We start from the raw sequence: 21210 nt of genomic DNA on the forward strand, positions 1-21210 counted from the left end.
ATAATGAAGCTATTCAAAGCGATACAACCACTGATCTCTATAAACTTATAGAGATCAGTGGATACAACGTTTTTTTTTGTTTTTTTTCTATCTCGTTTGTTGCGGGCGACATCGCGTGGTTGGTATCTAAGCAACTAACAAATCGGGGGATTCTTTAAAGTCGACGATTTTCCGTTGACGAAGTTGCCAAAGTTTTGTTACTGAAATTGTCTGGAATAAAACCGTGTTAACATGGAACATTACGGCACATTGGGTGTCAGGTAACTTTACTGTTTGATTGTTCATTTTGTAACTTGCTTGTATACGAATGTTTTTTGACTAATTAATTTTGACAAACTTTTGAGTCAAAAGTTGCACGCCAAGTTTTGGGGTTTGCACGCGAAACTTTTGCACCAAAGGCATTCAATTGTCCTGTCTTGACCTCTTTTACTTGCTTTGCGTCTGCTGAAATTGGTCTTGCACGCAAGCTTACGGGTCGTGCACGCGCGCACGCGGGACATGTAGGTCCTGCACGCGCGAGATCTCGTCGGGAACTGCCATGTTCTGCAGACTGGCTTTTGACCATTCTAAACATACTTTGACAGTTTTTTACTGTGGTATTGGGTTAAAAGACAGTAATAGAACCAAAGAGAAAGATTGTATTGTCTAAAAGTGCCACTCACAAAATTTGCTAAAATGCTAGTTGTTAAATCCCAGCAGAAACCTTGTTGATGCCTTAACTTCTACGAGGAATAGTATTTTTTTATTCGCAAAGTTAGTCAACGACCATTTACATAATTACCCAAAATTGTAATTATCCTATTTCTGTTCCAGTTGGATGCAGGGATACAAGGGAGACAAGATTTACCATGTCGACCCGATTCATATTTGTTTTGTTTGCGGAAACACTGTTAAGTTCATCAACATTTTCGACGGAGAGGAAAATGTTTTTCTGAGCCCCGGAAACGGCATCAGCAAGATGACAACGCTGCCATCAAGTGGATTGTTTGCATTTGCAGAAACTGGATTAAACCCGAGAATATTTGTGTGCCAATTTCCATCAATGAATGTTATGGCCACACTGAAAGGTAAATAGCTTGTGGTCATAATTTCATTAGCATCACATTCTACTTTTAAAGTTAAAGCATATTTAGCTTGTTGTACTTTTGGGTTTAGTATTTATTTGTCATCAGGAATTTATAGGATAAAGCTCACTAAGTTAATTAAGCTGCTTAAACTTTTAGAGTGTGTTGTTATAATAAAAAATGTTTTCTCAAAATACAAAAGAATTTTTTTTCTTGATTTTTTTTTTTTCAAAATTTTCATTTTAGACATCAGCTTAATTTTAAACAAGATTTAATAAGGTGCTTTGATTACTTTGGCCTGTGACAGCAAGTTGGTTTATATGAGTTTAGTTGTTTTTGTTTTGCTTGCCAAAAAAACTTTTTTCTGTGTTAAAACTGCCTTGGTTGACCACTTTTATACTTTTACCCCAGATGCGGCAAACTTGGAATACACACAACTTGCATTCTCAACTTCGGGAAAATACCTTGTAGCTTGCTCTGGGCTTCCTGACTTTTCATTATTTGTGTGGAATTGGAAGACAGAAACTCTACGATGCCAAGAGAAGGTAAAATCTATCACCAGCGCAAAGTACATTATTGTGGCTGAGTAAAACAAATTTTCGTTGTTTGTTTCATTTTTATCCTCGGTGAGTGCGCAATGCTTGCATGTGTTATGCTCATTATATGTCTGCTGTCAAGCTGCCTGTTTCATTACAAGTCTGTTAGTTCAACCCACCGGTAACCACTGGGTTGAAACAATGTTGCTCAAGTATCTTGATTAGGGAAACACGATCAGCTAAGATAGGATTAGAACCAGTGGTGGGATTCAGCCGGTTCGCACAGGTTCTATAGAACCGTCTCACGAAATTTTATGAGATCAGCAAACTGGTTAGCATTACTGGTTACTGTCAATGGACTTTTTGTAACAGAACCGGCTGAAAAATATGACTTTTGTGATAGAATCGACTGACAAAAAAATGGAATCCCACCACCGATTATAACCCACAATATTGTAACACATGGCAGTTGCACTAATCACTCAGCCAACCAACCAACTTAATGTGTAGTGAAATCGATAACAATAATATTGTAACTGGCCTAATTAGGACATTTTTATTCACTTTTCCACCTCCAAGATGTAAATAATGTATTGCGACTTTCCTTTCAGTTGTTAAATGAACAAGAATCAACTTCATTGATGTTTAATCCTTTGAATGATCACCAAATATCGCTGATCGGACCGGAACAAGTAACTCTGTGGCTGATTGAAGAATGCAATCAAATTGCCGCCCTTACTGCAAAGTAAGTCTTTTACAATCATTTCAGTTGATAGCAGTGGCCATTTCTACTTGTTGTGCAGATTTTCTGATTTTTGGGGAAGTTGAATGTGAAATTTTTAATTGTATTGACAATTCCAGCAAATGACATCTTCAATAAGTTTTTCATGTGATTAGCCAGAGTAGCTTCTTAACCGATACAATTTGGGAAATATTTTGTGACAAAGCACGATTCTTGCATTATAGAAAAGTAAATCTTCCTGCTTCTGATGGGACGGTTGTCGGAGAAGCTGAAGATCCTTCCTCTCGATCTGGGACACGTTTGGGATTTCACGTTCCTCTTCCTGCATCCACTAGAGCAGGACTAGAAGGAGAAAAGACCAAGAACTTTTTGGTAAACATAAAAAATGGTGGACTTTCTATCTTTATTATGAGAAAACGTTTATGATATTTGTGAGATTTTGCCTGATACTTATAAGAACACTATGCTTGTACTTTAAAAGTAATTTAAATAAAAATATGACAGCCAGAGAACTTGAATACACCTGGTTATGACAACAGCGATTGTTGAAATGTCTACATCAGGGGTCGGCAACCCCAAGTTTGGCACGTGAGGTGGTTTTTCATGGCACACCAACCGAGTTGCGTCTTGATATTGAAGTAACAACTTAACCAGTTACACTGCTTGTTTATAGTTTTTACTATGTCATTGTCTTAAAATTCAGTCTTATTTGCACAAAACACTCTACTTTCTCTTTATTTGTTGACATCTGCTGGCACGAACCACTATTTTTTAGAAAAACGTTGGCACGTGAGGTCATTAACACATGTAAATACCAAGTAAATTGGCATGCATCGGCTAAAAGGTTGCCGACCCCTGGTCTACATGATGTATTCTACATACACAAGTTCTCCTACACAAGGCAGTTATGTTCTTAATTAAACTGCTTACTGTATTTCGTGAATTACTACCAGGAGTATGTGCTGATGTATATTTTAAATACGGAGCAGAATTCACCAAAATGGTTTAAATTTTTTGCCTCAATCTGTTTATTAATTGTCCTTACTTAACCGTTTCATTGGAGTGACAACTCAACATTATCAGCACAGATCCAACACTGTGATAATCCTGCAATATAAGCCTCTCTATTTCGCTCTTTTAGGCCCCTGAAAATCGACATCCTCGAGTTCGGCCCTCATCTCAGTGTTGGTCAACTCAGGGCGACGTTTTGGTCGGTTGCGACGAAGGCCAGTTGTTTCGGATTAATGCAGACAGTGGAAAAACTAACTTACTACTTGGTGGAATGTCAGGTGAAGTGATTGAACAATAATTGTGTCAATGCCATAACATTTGACATGTTATTTCAGTGTTTTAGAATTTAAATATTAAGTAAAAACATCCAAAAAGATTTAGTTGACTGTAAGTGAAAATGTGCTGTAAGACCCCAGACTAATTCTCACAATATTTTTTGTTTTTTCCACAGTCATGTAGACATGCCATTTGTCTTAATAGCCATGATATTTATCCCACTAGCTCCCTATAATTAAGAGATTGATTTTTAAAACAATATCCAAATCGAATGATATTTAGAAAGCTTGTGGATTTTGCTATTTGTAGGTGACATTTGTTGTACTTTAGCCTGTAACCCCAATATTTAACCCAATAGCCTCCTAAAATGTGTCATTTTTTAAACAACAAATTTCAGTGCAGCTGGTTATAAAAGATAGTCCTCTCAAATTTGTGAAATTTTTAATTTAACTTAATTGCCACATTTCAATTTAGATGCATTGGTGGCTGGTGAAGCAGAAGCAGGCATGTTTAATTGTATGGAGCTGAATAATAACGGATTATTTGTTGGAGGAAAAGATGGTGTACTCAGGCAAATACAAATGGACAACAATGGTTTACGAATTAATCAGGTATTTGTAACTCTTTTGTGTTTTTTAAAAGCAACAAAACTGTGTTTCTTTAAATGAAAAACTCTATGTTACTATTTTTTACCATTTTTATAAACACCCAACTGGTTTTTGTTTTTTGCTAAGCATGTGTCTGTATGTGTGTGTTTTGGTAATTATTTATAATAGAAAATAGAAGTCTACTATCTGTGTTAGTTAAAGAATTTTGTCCATTACTATCTGTGTTAGCTTCGGCAACTATTTGTGTGGTTTGGGTTTTATATGATTTATGTGGATTAATTTCTTCAAATCATGGCATCCCTAAAAATAACAAAGTCAAAATATTTTACCATAGAAATTATAAAATATATATTTTCAGGCACACAAAGCAGCAGAGAGCATTTCAAGTTTAAGATTTTCACCCGGTGCGCAGACAACTCTGTCGTTCGGAACAATCGCGGGGAGTTTGCATTGTTACAACACAGTGAACCAACAGCACCATCAAGTGTCCAGCACAGGCTCGGGAAAGTTTGTTGGTGTGAGTTTCACGAGTGGAGGAAGGTTTTGTGTGGTAAGTTTAGTTAAATATGGACTTCTTTGTAACACAAATCTTTGTATATTTAGAAATAAAAATGTGTCACTTGGTTTGTAATTTTAGGAACACGATTCATGGTTCTGAATATACTCAGCAAAAAAACTAGTATTTAGCTAGTATTTGAGTATAAACATCACAGTGTTATGTTTCAACGATTTTGATTGTCATTCTGAGGTTTTGAACTTGACGAAAGTGTAGATTTTAGTACAAACTGTCAAAACTTGCTTATAAATAAAAGAGTGCAGTTTGTAGTTTTAGGTTCACGACTTATGGTTCTAAATATTCTGAGCAAAAAGATCAAAGTCAGTATTTGAGTGCAAAACATCACTATGTTCTGGCAGTTTCAATTGTCATCGCCAGGTTTTAAACTTGACAGAAGTGCCGATTTCAGTTGAACCTGTCAAAACGTTGAAGTGTTTTACACTCCGATATTCGCTTGTATCTTTTTGCTGACAATATTCAGAACCATTAATGGTGAACCTAGTCTAGTCTGTAGTGCAACACACATGTTTAACAATATAATAGGGAACATTCAATTTTGTCAGTGGTTATGTTTAGCGTGTTGAAACAAAGTTAAGAAACACTACTGTAACTTAAACTTAGTCTGTAGTGCCACACACGTGTTCAATAACATGAATTGGGTATTAGATTTTTAAGCGTTTAATTTCATCATGGTAAGACAAGGTTAAGAATCACTGCTGTAGATGTTTATGATTTTGTTTCCGTTCCAGACATGTCGGGAGGACGGAGAAGTACAAGCATGGGAAAGTGAAACTGGAAAGCTTGTAGGATCACTTTCACTTGGAACCAGGGTAAGTTCACTTTTTAGTCATCTCAAATAATAAATAGTTGGCACACAAATCATAGTACGCCAGGCCTGATATGTATGCCGTGATCGCTGGTCTGCATTGATGCTTAAAGGCTGATCTCAGTATGAATATGTTTCATCTTAGTGTGTTAATGGAGTGTTTCACATGTATAATTTGACAATACTTCTGTATGTCTACAATCTATATGGTTTTTTTAACATCTTTACAAATTTTCGATTATGCATTTCCTCTATTTTTTTACTAAACAAGACAATACTTTAACCCAGGGGTCACCAAACTTTTTTCACCGCGGGCCGGATAAGTTTAATAATGATTTGCGCGGGCCGCATAGTTTTCATACCCTAGTGTCGTCTTTTCAAACTTAGTCCGAGAGGCGATTTTTTTGGGGGGCGTCAAGATATGGTCTTTTTACAATCCCATTTAAAATCTGGTGATGCGACTATTAAACTGTATAGTACTCATCTTACGAGCAATGCTTGTATATTACGTCAAAAGTAAAAAAATGAAGGCAATTGTTTGCGCACAATTAAAACTTGTAGTCTTGTTTGTAACGTAACAAACCGGCTTTGGATCAATCCTGGGTGTTGTAATCCTATGAAACTAGGTAATATCAATTCAACATGTCGCGGAAGGAAACCTTTCGCAAGGAGTAGATTAATTTTTGATATCACAAAGTTATCAACACGATTTGGCAAACCACAAAATGTGGTCGCAGGCCAGATGAAATGACCGGATTGGGCCCATGGGCCGTAGTTTGGTGACCCCTGCTTATAACAAACATAATAACAAACATAACGGCCCAAATAGATGTGAAAAGCGACATGGTTTATTGTTCAATTGTTTCAGCAAATGCTCATGCCACATTAGTTACACCCGTTGAAAACCACTTAAACTTTAATCTTAGATACACCAGTGCTCATCACTATGCAACATTCAGGAGATTTTGATACAAAATCTAAAGTAAAGTTTTGTACGAAAGTGAATGTAAAAACTCCAAACAACATTACAACTTTCTGTTGCTAGGTAACGACAGTTGCTTGCTGCCCCTCGTGCTGGGTGGTTGCCGTGGGAACATGGACAGGTCATGTGATCTATGTGGACATTTCCTCGCTCTACAGTGAGGAGGAGAATCGCGGATTATTACGTCAAGTCGGATGCACGAGGATCCACCATGCTGCTGTAAACTTCCTTGTGTAAGTCACTTTAACCCTTCCTCAAATCTTTCCAGGATATTATTTTGTTGTACAACATGGTCATATGCGAGTAAATCAAATCTAACTGCTAAGATGAAAAAATTCATACTGGGATCAGACCTGAAGCTTCCATGCAGACCAGCCATGTTTCTAGTCTGTGCCTTGCCGTATGGGATTGCTTAGGAGACTGACTTGATTCATTATAATGCCTTCAATGAGCATGGCTTCCTATAATTCAAATTTAACTGTATCTGTAAAGAGAAGTAGATCTAACTGTATGTGTAAAATCCACCTTAAAGAAGAACACTGTGGAAAAAATTTGACATGATGGCTGTTTTATGAATAAGAAAATTTTTTAATGTTATGCCAGTTCGTTTAGTATAGAGAGAAAAAGGTAACTGTAAAAATTATGGGGGCCAGTTGACAATTTTTAATCCTAACAAGACAAAAGTAAGCCCAATATATGGCCAGAACTTTGTAATGTTTGAAAACATTGCATTACTTTCAGTTACGATAATGCTGGTCGGTTTCTGCTCTGTGCCAGTGATGAAGAAAATCAGGTTTTCGTGATTGACCCAAAACCATCCACAGATTTCAACTGTATCGGTTATGTTGGTACGTAGGTTGGCTGAGTGAGTAGATATGTTAAACCTTGAAATGGTATTTATGAGAATTCCTTATTGAAGTGCTTTGTATCAAACATCAACATTTTCACTGGCACCTCTGTTTACAAATGTGCTGATTAGGGGGAAATTTAATTTGCACATGTGGTTTGTAAATAGACACTTCTGTTCTGGGAATATAATTAAAATGTTGATGAAAGACTCAATTTAAAATCATCTTTTCATGGTTAAGCATCTACAATATAGTATGTTAGGGAAAAATGAAAGTGTTATCAATTTTTGAAGGGAGAAATTCATCAAAAAGGTTGGGAATCTCTGCATTAATGTTTTGCATTAATTTGTTAATATAGTACAAAACCTGCAATTTGACTTTCCCTGTATTTTAAGAGCATACTGGAATAATAGGAACAATGTTATTTCACAAATCAAAATTTAAAATTGCTTATTTGAACATTTGTTTTTTACAGATTGCAAGGGAACAGTGAACAGTCTTGCCATCCACCAAACTTCAGCCACCAAAGCAAGTGTGGTCGCTACGGTAACATCACAGTTCGTTGCCGAGGAGGAGGGGGACAATGCGCCCTCCCAACTGTCCAATGTTGTGGTTATTTTCACTCTTACCGATGAAATCCTTGCAAAACCAGATGATCATTATCAAAGTCTGCGACACAACTTTAAAGGTACAGATTGGTAAATCAAGTAAAGTTAGTGTGCTCAAAAAGTTTTTTGTTTTTTGGGACTTGCATGTACGACTGACAATAAAAATGTAAATATATTTTTAGACCATTTGATCAGTAATGATTAGGGATGGGCCGAGCCGAGCCAGAACCGAGTACTCGGTACCGTGCATCGCTGTTTTTAATGCTCGGTGCTCGGCCGAGCAGTTGCACAAACTGACCCGAGTGTTAAATTTGCATATTCATGCCCTGCTGACATATGTAACTAGTGTTCGAAAGGGTGTCTATAAACAAAAACGAATGATTTTTCAAATGCACTAGATGGTGGAAAAATGCGTACTTTATGGGCATGTACAGCTTAATAAAACACTGCCGATGACATAAGAGACCTTGTAGAGCTAAAACGTAGAAAGGGGATTTTTTGTGACGTCATAATGCACCGAGCGTGCTGGGCCGAGCACCGACCATTCAAGTGAGATGTTCGGTGCTCGACCAAACAGAACATTTGCAGTTTTGGCACAGCCCTAGTAATGATTACATTTTGCATCTTGATTTTTAAGCATTACACCAATCTATGTGTTTAACTAAATAAAAAATTATAGGTTTTTGTATTTTTTTAATAATGAAAAACAACAATAAGAGTGTGTACTGTCTGCAGCTTCTTATTTACTGCTTTGATGCTTTTGCAACAACAATAATGATTGATATTTTTTGTGGTATTTTTGCCTTAACACTGGGTACAAATTTTCTTGTGCAGATGCTTCAGTGAACTGTGTCCAATACGAACTTACAACCGAAGTTGATTCTGCCGTTATCACAAACATCGAGGATTCGATTGAATTGGCAGCTTTGTCGCAGCGCAGTAAAAAGCTTCTTCGATTTAAACTTGCATCACAGAAACGACAATCACAATCAGAGGTAAAATTTTAAAATGTCAAAGTTTGTAGTTAATTAATTAATTTTAGAGAAAAAATATTTAGAAAGTCAAGACCTTTTTTAAGTAGTCAAGCCAAAATACAATGCTGGCCTGAAGAGAATTAACCAGTTTTTAATGGCAGAGCAAACACATAATTTTTAGGTTTATGATGTGTTTTTTAGAATGCAAATAATGTTTAGTGAAATGGTGCTAAAACGGTGTAGTGTTTTTATGAATTAACTTAAATATAGCACACTTCACCATGTGTTGACTTTGTTGACAAACTTCTAACAAAGGCCCAACAAAATGTCATTGATACTTCAATTTGTTTTGTTGGAATAATCCTTGCTTTAAATCTGATCTGTTTTCCTTCTATATGAAGAAGTTTATTTTAGGAAAAAAACTTTATTATTTAAACTTGTGTTGATTTTTCTCACACACTTGCAACAAATACTAAACATATCCTCCTTTCACTAAACAATTTATTTCATTTTGTCGAGATAATCTTTGCCCTAATTCTGTTCTGTTGTCCTCTAAATAGAGCAGTTTATTTTAGGCAAGAAATTCAATATTGTAAGCTTGTACTGAGTTCATAAACTTGTAACAAAACTAAACCACCTTCTTTTATGAAACAATTTCTTGCATCTTGTCAGGATAATATTGCTACCAAACAAGCAGCATTGAATTGACACATTTTATGCTCTTCTTCTCCAGGATCCAGGTTTATGTCCTCCAACATCAGATCACACAGGACATGAGCTCGGTGGAGGATTCCTGTCTCTCTCCTCACACGGAAGATGGCTCGCATCCTCATCTCCTGATGGCAACTTGATCATCCGTGACCTCCTTAACTGGGTAAGATCAGAAAAAGTTTAAAACATTTGACAACAAATATTTTTCTCTGCTACTAATTCCAACCGACTCTACAAGTTTTAAAATATGAGATAGTATTTTTTGGTCAATTCCTATGTAACTGAGACAAACATAAGTTTTGTTTTAAGCTTTACTGAATCCAAAACTGTACTGTTGAAGTAAGAGCCATTTTTATCACATTAAAAAGCCTGGCACTTTGTAGCTGCTAGAAACGAAAATCATCTGTACAGCATTTACCAACAAGTACTTGACATGTTTTAATGTTGAGCTGTTTCTAATTATCAATATCAAGTGTAGAAACATGAGTGGCACCAAGAGTTGCTCATCCAGCAGTTGTATTAAAAACAGTCAAAATTTTGACGACCTATACAAGACGCCTTCATCAGGATAATGACATAACTTGCAGGACAAATTTATTATGAAGCAACACACAAGTAGCACATGTATATATGCTATTTCTGCCAGGCATAATATTATCAAGTTTATAGAGCTCTTCTGGCAATTGTTTTTTAATCCGACATTTCGACGTTCTATACAGGTCGCCTTCATCAGGGTAAATAACACTGAACACTGAGTACAGTGGCACATCTGTCTTCAAGATTATGAAATTGTTTGCCAGTTATTACTATTAGGAACAAATTGATATAAAATTACATAAATGACATTAGATGGTTTTATTTTAAAGTTTCTTCTCAATAGTTTCACCATAAGCTAAAAATCATCGTAGCTAGTATGAAAATTAACAACCTTTATGTTGTTGTTTTTGTTTTCAGGACAGTGTTGTCACTCTACTGGTTCACTCATTCATGGAAGGCGGGGCTAAAGCAGTGGCATTTTCACCAGACGCCAATCAGATCGCCAGTGTGGGTTTGAGTGACAGCTCTCTTGTGTGTCTGTCATGGGAGTAAGTTAAGAAGTTGTTTCTGTTTGATGCAAATTTTTATGTTGTCCAAACAAGCATTCAGTTCAGAAGTGAATTTTTCTTAACCTTCTTATAAGGAAACATGGTACACAGACATCGAATGCAATTAACACATTTTAAACCATTTTTTGCATTGAAAATAACAAGCTGTTGTAATAAATTCAATCACTAGAAACATGACTTATCATGGGTTTTTTTTTGTGAAGTTTTTTTGCATTTGTTTCAACTACCCTTTTTCCAAATTATAAAGTTTTTTGCTATTTCAAATTTTTAAATCATGAAATAACACATTGAATATCAGTTTGTAAAACTTGTTCAGATTCAAGTCACAAGGTCAGAAAGCTGGGAATGCATCAGTTGAACATGCCAGGTTGCTCAACATGCAGCTACGTAGCACAGTTGAGAATGAGGCACAAGCGTTGGGTGACATGAAAGACTGGGTTCACCCACTACAAGGTGAGCTGACTTTTAGGGCGTGGGATTTGGATCCCGTTAATTGCAACTCTTAGTTCGGGAGGAGATTTTAAGACTTGGTCCCGATTAACCAGAATTCCTTATTGTCCCCATTGCTATTAACCAGATTTATCTGCACTTTGGTTTCTGCTAAACAAAACATTTCAAAAATTGCTTAAATTTAATTACTTAAGCAATGGAAATATTAGTCACGTTAAAATAACTGAATCAGATAATGGTCAAAAAAGTTTAAAAAAATGCTTAAATTTTGTTACAATGGAAAAACAAATGGAAATGTAGAAATTACCAAATAAGTTACCAAACAATTTGCTTTTTTCTGTCACTTGCAGAGTCGTCGTCACAAGTGGATGAATCACAAGGTGGCGCTGAAGTGGACGAACGGCGTAAGTAGATAACTTACTGAAATTTTGGGTTGGAATCGCATTCATGTTCAAGTTTTAATTATTAAACCAGTTTGGGTATTTTTGTCCTGCAATAAAATTGCAACCACGTTTGGTCCAGGACCATTTTACAACGCGATTTATCCATCTTGTTGTGCGCAAATTAGGAAGTTGTTGCGGACCCCTGGACACACTTTGCAGGCCCATAGTGGTCCGCGAACTTCCGGTTGAGAACCACTGCCTCAGATATTTGGTTGCACTTATAAAAAGTTAATGGCACACAGTTCAGGAAATATTGGTTTCCAGTTTGAATAAGTTTGTGAATTTTATGATTTTCATCTTATTCGTCTCATCTTCCAGCACTTACGGGAGCACCGAGTGAGATCACAATGACACCTACTCCCACCCCCTCATTGGACGCAACGTGGCTGGATGAGCGGGAGGCGATGGCGGTAAAAGAGGAAAGTGCAAAGTTTGATGAAGTGAAGAGATTACTGAGGAAGGAGATCAAGGAAATGAGAAAAACGGTGACCAGAAATTTGATTCTGTGTTTTTTACCTAACTCAATCAGATTTTAAAGGCATTTCACCAGTTGCACTGATGAGGCCCTATTGGTTTCAGTTTGTACATTGTCTGCAGCTTGCTTTTTATTATGTGATTTGATAATTCTAAATTTTATTGAGAATCTGTGACGGTTAATTTGGGAGCAGAAGTAACTTTGACACATTGAAATATGTTTAAGCTATATTCCGACTAAGAAATAAGTGGCATTTTAAGTCGACATTGTGCATTTGCTCAAACTGTTTATGAAATAACGGGACCTGTTAATGCACTGTATTTTTACATCCCGAGTGGGGTTCGAACTTTCAACCTTTCGACTTATTGTTATTTTTTTGAATGATAAGTTTGATGCCAGACAAAATGGGGATTGTGTCGTTAGATATCTAACAGTTGTTATGTCGGGGTTCGAACCAACAACTATCAGATGTTAAACTTCTTCTGTCGTAGATTCTCCGCATGATGGCAGACAACGAAAACTTGCCTGAAATTGAGCAACTCCGACATGACGAGTACAACCTGGACACTGAAGAGCAAAAGAGAATGCAGGATAAACAGGACAGAGAAGTTCAGGAGGTTAGGTTTATTTTGTTCCTGTTTTATCTGTGAATTCACGCTGCACAAAACCAGGACTCGGGCTTCGGTCCAAAATATTTTCCTAGTAGCGAAATTTAGTCGAAATATATGTGGGATATATATTTTCCGCCTAACTTTTCCTGTCGAACCCCACCCTCTTTCCCTAACACGGGTGGTTAGTTTATAGGGCCCCCTCGACTGGTTCCACCAACGTCCCACCCCCAGTCGAGTTTACCCACAATGTGCCAACCTCACTTTCTTGTGAGCCCCAGACACTTAACGCCTTGTAATGACGGTGTAGCTGCAGCGCGTTTTGGCTCTCATCCACCACTTGTGCCCTTTACTGTTTTGCGCTTAATAACGTTGTAACGTTGCGCAGCTATTTCCGTATTGGTGATTATTTTAGTGCAATTGTGTCGCTATATGTTCTTTCACCAAGCGAAATAAACTCATCTCAATTCAACTCAACTGGCATCTCAGTATGCATAAAACCACAAGATAAAACATCAATAAAAGATTGAATAAAACAACAAAGTGAAGTATAAAAACACAATAGAACCTTTAGAAACAAACAAATTAGTCCTAAAGCGCTTTTTACTTATGGACTGCTTGATAACATTTTGGAGTTTTATCGCCATTTTTAATTTTCGGTGCTTAATCAGTATCAGCCGACCAGTGTGTGCTGTGATGTTAGGTGTGAATTTGCGTGTTAAAACGGTAACTTGACAAATCGTATTTAACAAGGAAACGTCAGTTCTTGACAAATTTAAACGTTGCAACATACAAGCAATTATAGCGGCTGGGCATATTAAAACAAACCATAATGTCTCACAAAGGTTCATCAATTGCTTACGTATTTCCTATGTTGTTACTTGGTTGTTTGCCCAATTTCAAAAGTAAACTAATTGTTAGTGATTCTTTAAAGGTTGTTTGTTCAGCGATTCTGTTTTGTCTCATTAAACTCTTTGTTTTGGTGAAAATAAAATTTTAATTATTTAATTTTTATTGACGTGACTAATACATTGTTTTGCTTCTAAGGTTCGGGAGGAGATTTACTTTGAGAACTTGGCGCAAAGATATCTCGCATATCTCATCAAGAAGGAATGTTGGGACGATATGGTCACTAAAGGTCAGTATTTCATGCAAACAAAATGCTGTCCTTCTTGGGTGAATAGTCCTGCGCGCCTGACCCACATACAGGCATAAAAAAACCTCGGGATTCGTCCCCGGGAGCGTCCTGGGTTCGAACCCCGTGAAAAAAAAACGGTTATAATAATCTTTAAATAATTTTGCTTAGTTTCACAAAGCTATGGTATTGAATATGTAAACACCTCTGCCGAACAATCTTAGCGTTCCAATATGTATGTGACGTCACATATGTGTTTGTTACGTCACAGGTCGAGCGATTACTGCGTTCAACGCGAATGTGTCGGTCAGCAATTATCCCACTCTGCATGTGACGTCAGCTGAGTCAGCGCTTCTAGAGAAAGTGACCCGGATGCGGAAGATCGAAATGGCGGCAAACGCGGTGAGTCAGCAAAAACGTGTTTTTGTCACGTGATTCGATGCCACAAGAGTTTCTGTCACGTGGTTTGACAGGATAGTACTTGTGTTTGAAATTATCAAAAACAAAAAGTAGAAAATTAGAAAAAAAGAAACACAACGACTGGTAAACGTATTTAATTTTTCAAAACACAGTGTTAGAAAATGAATTCAACCCATGTTGTATTGTTTCTATGCCAAATTTGTCGTTAATACATCCAATAACAACTCCACTCCTACAATAGTTTGCTAGCTTGGTTGTGAAAATTGATTTCATTTTTAATTTTCAAATCCATCCAACCCGGGGATTTCACTCCAAAACTCCTAAATTAATGTCCCAATTCGCGAACCTCACCCTCCAATGTGAGTTCCTGCCACATTACGCTTTAAGTAACGGTGTAGCTGCAGCGCGTTTATCATCTTTCCACCAATTGTGCCCTTACCTTTGTCGCGCTTTATAACGTCCCAACGTTGCGCAGCTATTTCCGGTTTGGTGAATATTTTAGTGCAATTGTGCTGCTACGATTTTGCCCGGTGAAATAAACTCAATTCAACAACTCAACATACAACCAAGGTGAAAAAAATAAACTCAAAATTTATTTCTGCCCAGGTTCGTAAAAGCGTCGTTGAAATTGCTGCCGCCAAATCAGCCGCTGGGGGCGGTGGAGAGGATGATGAGGACGACGAAGAGGGAGTGGGAGGAGAAGGAGCAGGAGGAGTGGGAGGACAATTATCTCTGCACGGGAGTCTCGGACCAAACTACTCTGGTGACAGCGAGTTCTTCTACTCGCAATTTGAACTCCACACGAAAGAGGAAAAATTCTCACAAATTGTTCTTGTCAAAGTAAGTGTTGGGTTATAGTCAGGGTTGCCAAAATAATGACTCCAGTCAAAAACAAGGACATTTCTTAGAAATAAGGACAAAAACTTTTGCTATGACATTGCCCTTCAAAACAAGGACGAATCTTAGAAATAATAACGGTATGGCAACCATGGTTATAGGCCTGGACCCTTCAAGCGGGTTTAGTAACGATTTTTATCCACTCACCTGTGACGAACGTTGTAAAATAACTAAATGCTAAGTAAGGCTGCACAAAACTTGGAAGAAAACCGACCGAAAATATGCAATAATCTGTTTCATTGTTTTGTTGATCTGTTAATAATTAATTAAATGCTACCACTGACTGCACGAAATCCAGCAGCAGAAAAAACAGCTCTAAGTGCCAAAATTTTGTGTTAATGTTTTCTTAATCCATTGCCAAGGCAACATCGATATTTTGTTGCTCCAGGACGCCATCCGGCGGATCAAGGACGCCTTCAACGAGTCGTTCTCGAACGTTTATCGCAACAAGGAACAAGAGATTTCCCGCATCAAGGAGCGAAACGTCCGTATACGGCAGATAATGATGGTAAAGCGTTATTTTTTTGGCAGTTAATAACGCTATAGTGACCATGGTTGCAAGAAAATGCAAATAAAATATACAAGTTGTTGCTGCCAGGTATAATGCCAACTTTGTAGAGCTCTTCTGGCAAATGTATTTTTATTCCGACGTTTCGACGTCCTATACAGGTCGCCTTTATCAGGGTAAATGACACTGAATGCGACTAGTACAGTGCACGCAATTGCCAGAAGAGCGCTACAAACTTGCGAATGAAATATGTGATTTATGAATCAGCATTAAAACAATATTTAAATCAGTGTCGAGAGAACGTTGGTATAAAAATAAATAAACCAATTGCCAGAAGATTCATCATGGTTGCAATAAACTACAAATAAAATATGTGATTTATAAATCAGTATTAAATCGAGATTTTAAATATGTGTCTTTCAAAAAGAGCTTACAAAATATGTAACGATTTCTAATGTTTTGGCTTGTTTCATTAAATTACTGTTGTCCTTTTTAGGAACTTGGTATGGAGGCAGAAACAGTGACCGACCCCTCATTGGGTGAAAACGAGATGCCAGAAAAAGTTTTCGTGGTTTCGGATGACGAGGTGGGATTGCTTGTTTGTGTGTGAAAATATTAACTGCATTAAGTTCAAGAAACTATTTTAAACAGTTTTTTTTTCAACTTACGGTAAAAAGTATTTTAGGTTGAAATACAATCGTTATTGTCAGTTGATGTGTAAAAATATGTGCAACAAGCCTTTATAACAGGATTTCTTAACTGAGGGCGCTGAATAATGTAAAAAAAATTTCGACATTATTTTCCTGACTTCTTTGGATGAAATATTTGGATCCGTAAGACGTATAAGATTGAAAAACCCGAACCCCAAAATACTTTAAAAAACTGAAGCTACTTACACACTTTAATGTAGAGTTTTATTCACAATGCTAACAGCATCAAGTCTTAGTTAATCTCGAAATAAATTGTTCCTTTCCACATTACAAGGTATTTTCTCTACTCCTTGGATGAATTATTGGTATCCGTAAAACGTTAAGTTTGAAAAACTCTACCCTAAAACCATTTAAATCAGTGGTTCTCAACTCGTTTCAGGCCATGGACCACCGGCCCAGTAAAAATAATATCATGGACCATTCCATTTTTGAGCAAGTTTGAAGTACGCATACAAAACTACTATTTGGGCTTGAAACATAATTTCGATACTTCTTCAACATGTAACATGCAATCATCTCTAGTTTATCACTTAATTTAGTGGACGTCCTGTGGACCACCCAAAAAGTCATCATGGACCACCACTTGAGAACCACTGGTTTAGATCAACTGTAGCTACTTTCAAACTTTAATGTAAAATGTTATTTCTAATGCTAAGTTTGTTGTTTCTACCATCCACCAGGTGACAGTAGAGCGCGTGTTAAGCGAGGAGCAAAAAAGAGAGAAAGAGGAGGAGGAGCGAGTGGAGGAGGAGAGGAAAGCGGCTGCGAAGGGCGACAATAAACGGGAGAGGGCGCTAGTGGACATGATGGGAGGTGTGCTCGAAGTTAAGAAGGAAGATATGTTGAAGCAGGTAAGTGTATGTGGGTGGATAGGGGGCGTTTCACTGCTTTCTGCAACTGGTGAAACTAGAACTCACAGTAGCCAGGTTAGGGAATTTCCGCTAGGTGGTAGAACGGAGCATAGGCGTTTATGGTGACAATAATTGCTGAGTGCGGAAATTCCCAAACCTGGCTACTGTGAGTTCTTACGTTAGTAGTTCTACCTCTGCAATTCATATTTTAAAGTCGGACAGGGCTTTTCGAATCGGATTTGGTTTGAGTTCCAATAATACGGGTTTGATTCGGGCCTAAATTCGCATGTGACATCGTTTTTGCCGCATTTTTACCAACTTTCAGGCCTAATTTGGTCTTTGTTGTTTAAAAAATCGGCTTTGAGGCCGGATTTCGGGGTTGTACTTTCAATTCCGGGCCCGCTTATAACTCTGCTGCCCGGTGACTGATAATATGCGTTACAATGTCGTAATAATGACTAGTGTGATAACGTAACAATGATTTGGGCTTTGTATTTTTTTCAAATCGGTTCCGGGTCTAATTGGGGTTTACTTTTCAAAATCTGGTTCGGCCCCTAATTTCAGGCCTGTTTATAAATCTTTAACCGCTTCCAACTGTTTTCTCGTCTTGCTGCGTAACTGGTAGTGTGGTGACGTAACAATGACGTCACCGTTATGACGTAGGATATCCCTCCTCCGGATTGCATGACGGAGAAGTTGGAGAAAGATTGGAGTGACGAGGACAAGAAGAAGATTAAGGATTACGAGAAGAAGATGAAAGGTGGGGAAGTCCCTCTGTGTTGGGCTGTCAATCATATTATGTGTCACGTGACATTTTCTCTGTGGCAAAATTGAAGAGAAATTAGGTCGTGGTTTAAATTGAGATGAACTCCGGAAGCATATTTCCAAAATGTTTCCGAATTGGAACAACGGGGTTTTTAAGCCAATCACAATGGAGAAAGTTCGCGGGTCACGGCATCTTTCAACCAATCACAACACACCCTGCGTATCAGATTTTGTTAACCAATCAGAGGACACCTTGCGTAGCAACCTGTCTTTTATCACAGTTTAGTAAGGTAGATACTTTAACACCAAAAACTAGCGGCACTGGAGTCCGGTTCACTTTAGGTCAAATGACAAATAGTTTATAATATCTACCGTTTAGTAATGGTTGTAAATTGTGATAGTTAAATGCAATCGCAATTATTTTGTTCTTTTTTAAACATAATGCTTTAAAACGATTTTGATAGCAATGTCAGTGTCTATCATTCATGAAAAGGATTCTCTGCAGCATAATTGGGGGAACTTCAGTAACTAAAAATGGATTATTGATGACTATGGTTTTCTAACTTGAGATTTTTGACACTTTTGTCCTGTATCTACAGAAATGTTCAAATAAATTTAAAACTGTACTGACCTATGAATCTTTTGTGCTTGTGCCTGGTTCAATGCACAAAACCAAGCCAACACACCAAATACAGCATAGATAAGTTTATGACCAGGCTTTTCAGTAATTTTGATTGGAGACAAAAAGCAGTGGAAAGTTTCCATCTTCTCTTGTGCTCAATCTGCTACACATGTGTAGTTGAAACAGAATCAAGTCTTACCCGATAAGAAAACCTCAAGTCGAAACGACAAGAACAGAATGGTCAAGACACCACAAAACATTGACAGCAATTGTTTAAAGTGACCAGCTATTGACACTCAATCTTTTTGCTTGATATCAATAGCACAAAGTGTAATTTCCTTAGTGCCCCTTCAGATTTTCCATGCACTTTGGTTTGAAATATATTTGCTGGTTTTAATTAAACTGTGCAGCATGTACATGTAGATCTCAAAGCCGTAACATTTACCACTAGTTGTGGACATTTGGTACTTAATTAATTTGAATTTAGACACAATACATTAAATAAAAATATCATGACATGCTATAAACTTTTTTAGTATACTTGATAAATTAATTACTTTTTCTTAGAAATGTTCTGCAGTACCAACATAGTTTCCTAAATGGTGAAGTTTATTTTTGGTGAAGTAATATTGTTGTTCTGTTTTGATGTTGATTTGAAACAGTAGTGTTGACTACCATGGTGAATTTTAGAATCTATTTGCACCAGAAAAGCTATGAAGGACCTTGCAACTGTAGAAATAGTATAATAAACCAAATGATCGACTGAAATCATTAGATGTGTTTTTCAAAAATTGTGATTAGTCCCTGCATAATAAACAGAAATTGGCGACTGTAAAATTAGGTAAACATTTGGCTTAATTTAGAGTAGTGTTGGGTATTATCTGGTTAGTCAAAAATATATATACACACTATAAAAAAACATTGACGAAATGGCACTTTTAGTTAGTAGTTAAACATTATGATCCATATTTATTACCACAAGTAATGGATATAAAAGTCATCTAATATAAATTTGTTTGTAAAATGAGGAAATATATATTATATCCCAGGCTTTACCAACTACATTACAGATCTTTATTGCACCAACAGCTGCCAGTATATCTGTATTTCATTTATAAAATACAAATGTAAATTGTTTTCTGGTTTTTCTATATGGTCTAAATTGATGCTTATTGTTTGCATCAATGAGCATATAAAAACAGCTTAGCAAGTTTTTAGACTGTGGTAAATGAAATGGTGTTTTGTTTCATCATAGATATGATAAAGATGTCATAGATACATCACAGATATAATTGACTTTATGGTTCCATTCATGGGATTGCAAATAAATAAAACCAAAACTAGTGTAAACAAGAAAAGATTAAATAGCTGAGAAAAACAAATTTCTAAGACTGCTGTATGACTGTTTTTAGGTGGTAGTTATTCTGTACAACATTTTTGGATAAAAATATTTATTATTTCAATCTCATAAGAAAAACGCTCAAGTAAATCTTCTCATAATTTACTTTATACTGTAGCAGCCTTTTTCAATCGTCCAGTTGTTTCAAAGAACACTACTTCATTTTGTCATTCAAGATAACTTCTGTTTTATCATAAACTTTTGACAAAATTACCAGCATTCATAATGAAAACAACATACACATTGGTGGTACAGAACAACATTCAAGTCTGAACATACTGGGAGTTGTTTGGAACAACTATGCAAATGGTGTCCATAGTGTACATTTAAGTTAGAACTGCACTGTGTACAACTAAGAAAACCATTCATCTCTGTAAGTTAGGAACAGTTTGTTGATCCCAAGGTATGGCATGCATAATGTGATAAATTGCGTTGATCAGGTGCTTGCACTATAGAGAGAATGTGGCATAATGCACATTTATTATGCTATCCAAACTGGTTTGCTGTGCCGTGCTCATCATATGCATTCTAAAAAAAGACATTGATTGATTGAAAGGGATGTGTGTTATCCTAACAAACACATGCCATTTAAGAGGGAAAATATTTTGCACAAAAGCAATTTCAGACTTACTAAAAATTATGTGTATAATTTACCATTCATAGCATATATATTGCACAGAATTCATTTTACATTTAAATAAAATTATAATTTACTGCTATTCATAACCTAATGAGCATTACCTTTAGTTCAAACACCCCAACTGCATCAGTCTTTATCTTGTTCTGACCCGCAAAACGTATTTTTAAATCAAAACTGAAAAAAAACTTTGAACCGTCGACAATAGTAAAGTTAAAGTCACCACTTAGCAACCTAGACGTGACGTAACGACAACCCGCAGGTTTCCGCTGTTGTGATTGGCTAAAAAAAACCTGTTGTTCGAATTCGGAAACATTTTGGAAATATGCACTCCGGAACACTATACACGGACTTGAAAAGTAGTTTAATCAAAAACACAATTGCCAGAGGACTTGCGTATATAGAATACACCATGGAGACCTACACTGATAATGTACTGGTG

The 21210-nt window shown here is 36.8% G+C and overlaps 1 protein-coding gene across 1 annotated transcript in view; it reads left to right on the forward strand.

The window, feature by feature from the left end:
• Positions 1-136: 136 nt before the first annotated feature.
• The window catches only part of LOC145224099 (cilia- and flagella-associated protein 43-like), a 28612-nt gene continuing 7538 nt past the window's right edge, over positions 137-21210 (forward strand). The window contains exons 1-26 of the mRNA XM_080090529.1: positions 137-260; positions 814-1067; positions 1476-1609; positions 2212-2345; positions 2567-2714; positions 3484-3631; positions 4104-4240; positions 4596-4787; positions 5543-5623; positions 6665-6834; positions 7343-7449; positions 7925-8137; positions 8892-9052; positions 9765-9905; positions 10697-10827; positions 11165-11301; positions 11649-11702; positions 12060-12226; positions 12708-12833; positions 13872-13962; positions 14231-14361; positions 14986-15219; positions 15665-15784; positions 16281-16370; positions 17175-17345; positions 18009-18105. Coding sequence (XP_079946655.1) covers positions 232-260; positions 814-1067; positions 1476-1609; positions 2212-2345; positions 2567-2714; positions 3484-3631; positions 4104-4240; positions 4596-4787; positions 5543-5623; positions 6665-6834; positions 7343-7449; positions 7925-8137; positions 8892-9052; positions 9765-9905; positions 10697-10827; positions 11165-11301; positions 11649-11702; positions 12060-12226; positions 12708-12833; positions 13872-13962; positions 14231-14361; positions 14986-15219; positions 15665-15784; positions 16281-16370; positions 17175-17345; positions 18009-18105 — 3598 coding nt within the window. The 5' untranslated portion in view covers positions 137-231. The remainder of the gene's footprint in view (positions 261-813; positions 1068-1475; positions 1610-2211; positions 2346-2566; positions 2715-3483; positions 3632-4103; positions 4241-4595; positions 4788-5542; positions 5624-6664; positions 6835-7342; positions 7450-7924; positions 8138-8891; positions 9053-9764; positions 9906-10696; positions 10828-11164; positions 11302-11648; positions 11703-12059; positions 12227-12707; positions 12834-13871; positions 13963-14230; positions 14362-14985; positions 15220-15664; positions 15785-16280; positions 16371-17174; positions 17346-18008; positions 18106-21210) is intronic.

This window comes from Phallusia mammillata, chromosome 4, assembly GCF_965637545.1.
Source record: "Phallusia mammillata chromosome 4, kaPhaMamm4.hap1.1, whole genome shotgun sequence".
Lineage (NCBI taxonomy): Eukaryota > Metazoa > Chordata > Ascidiacea > Phlebobranchia > Ascidiidae > Phallusia > Phallusia mammillata.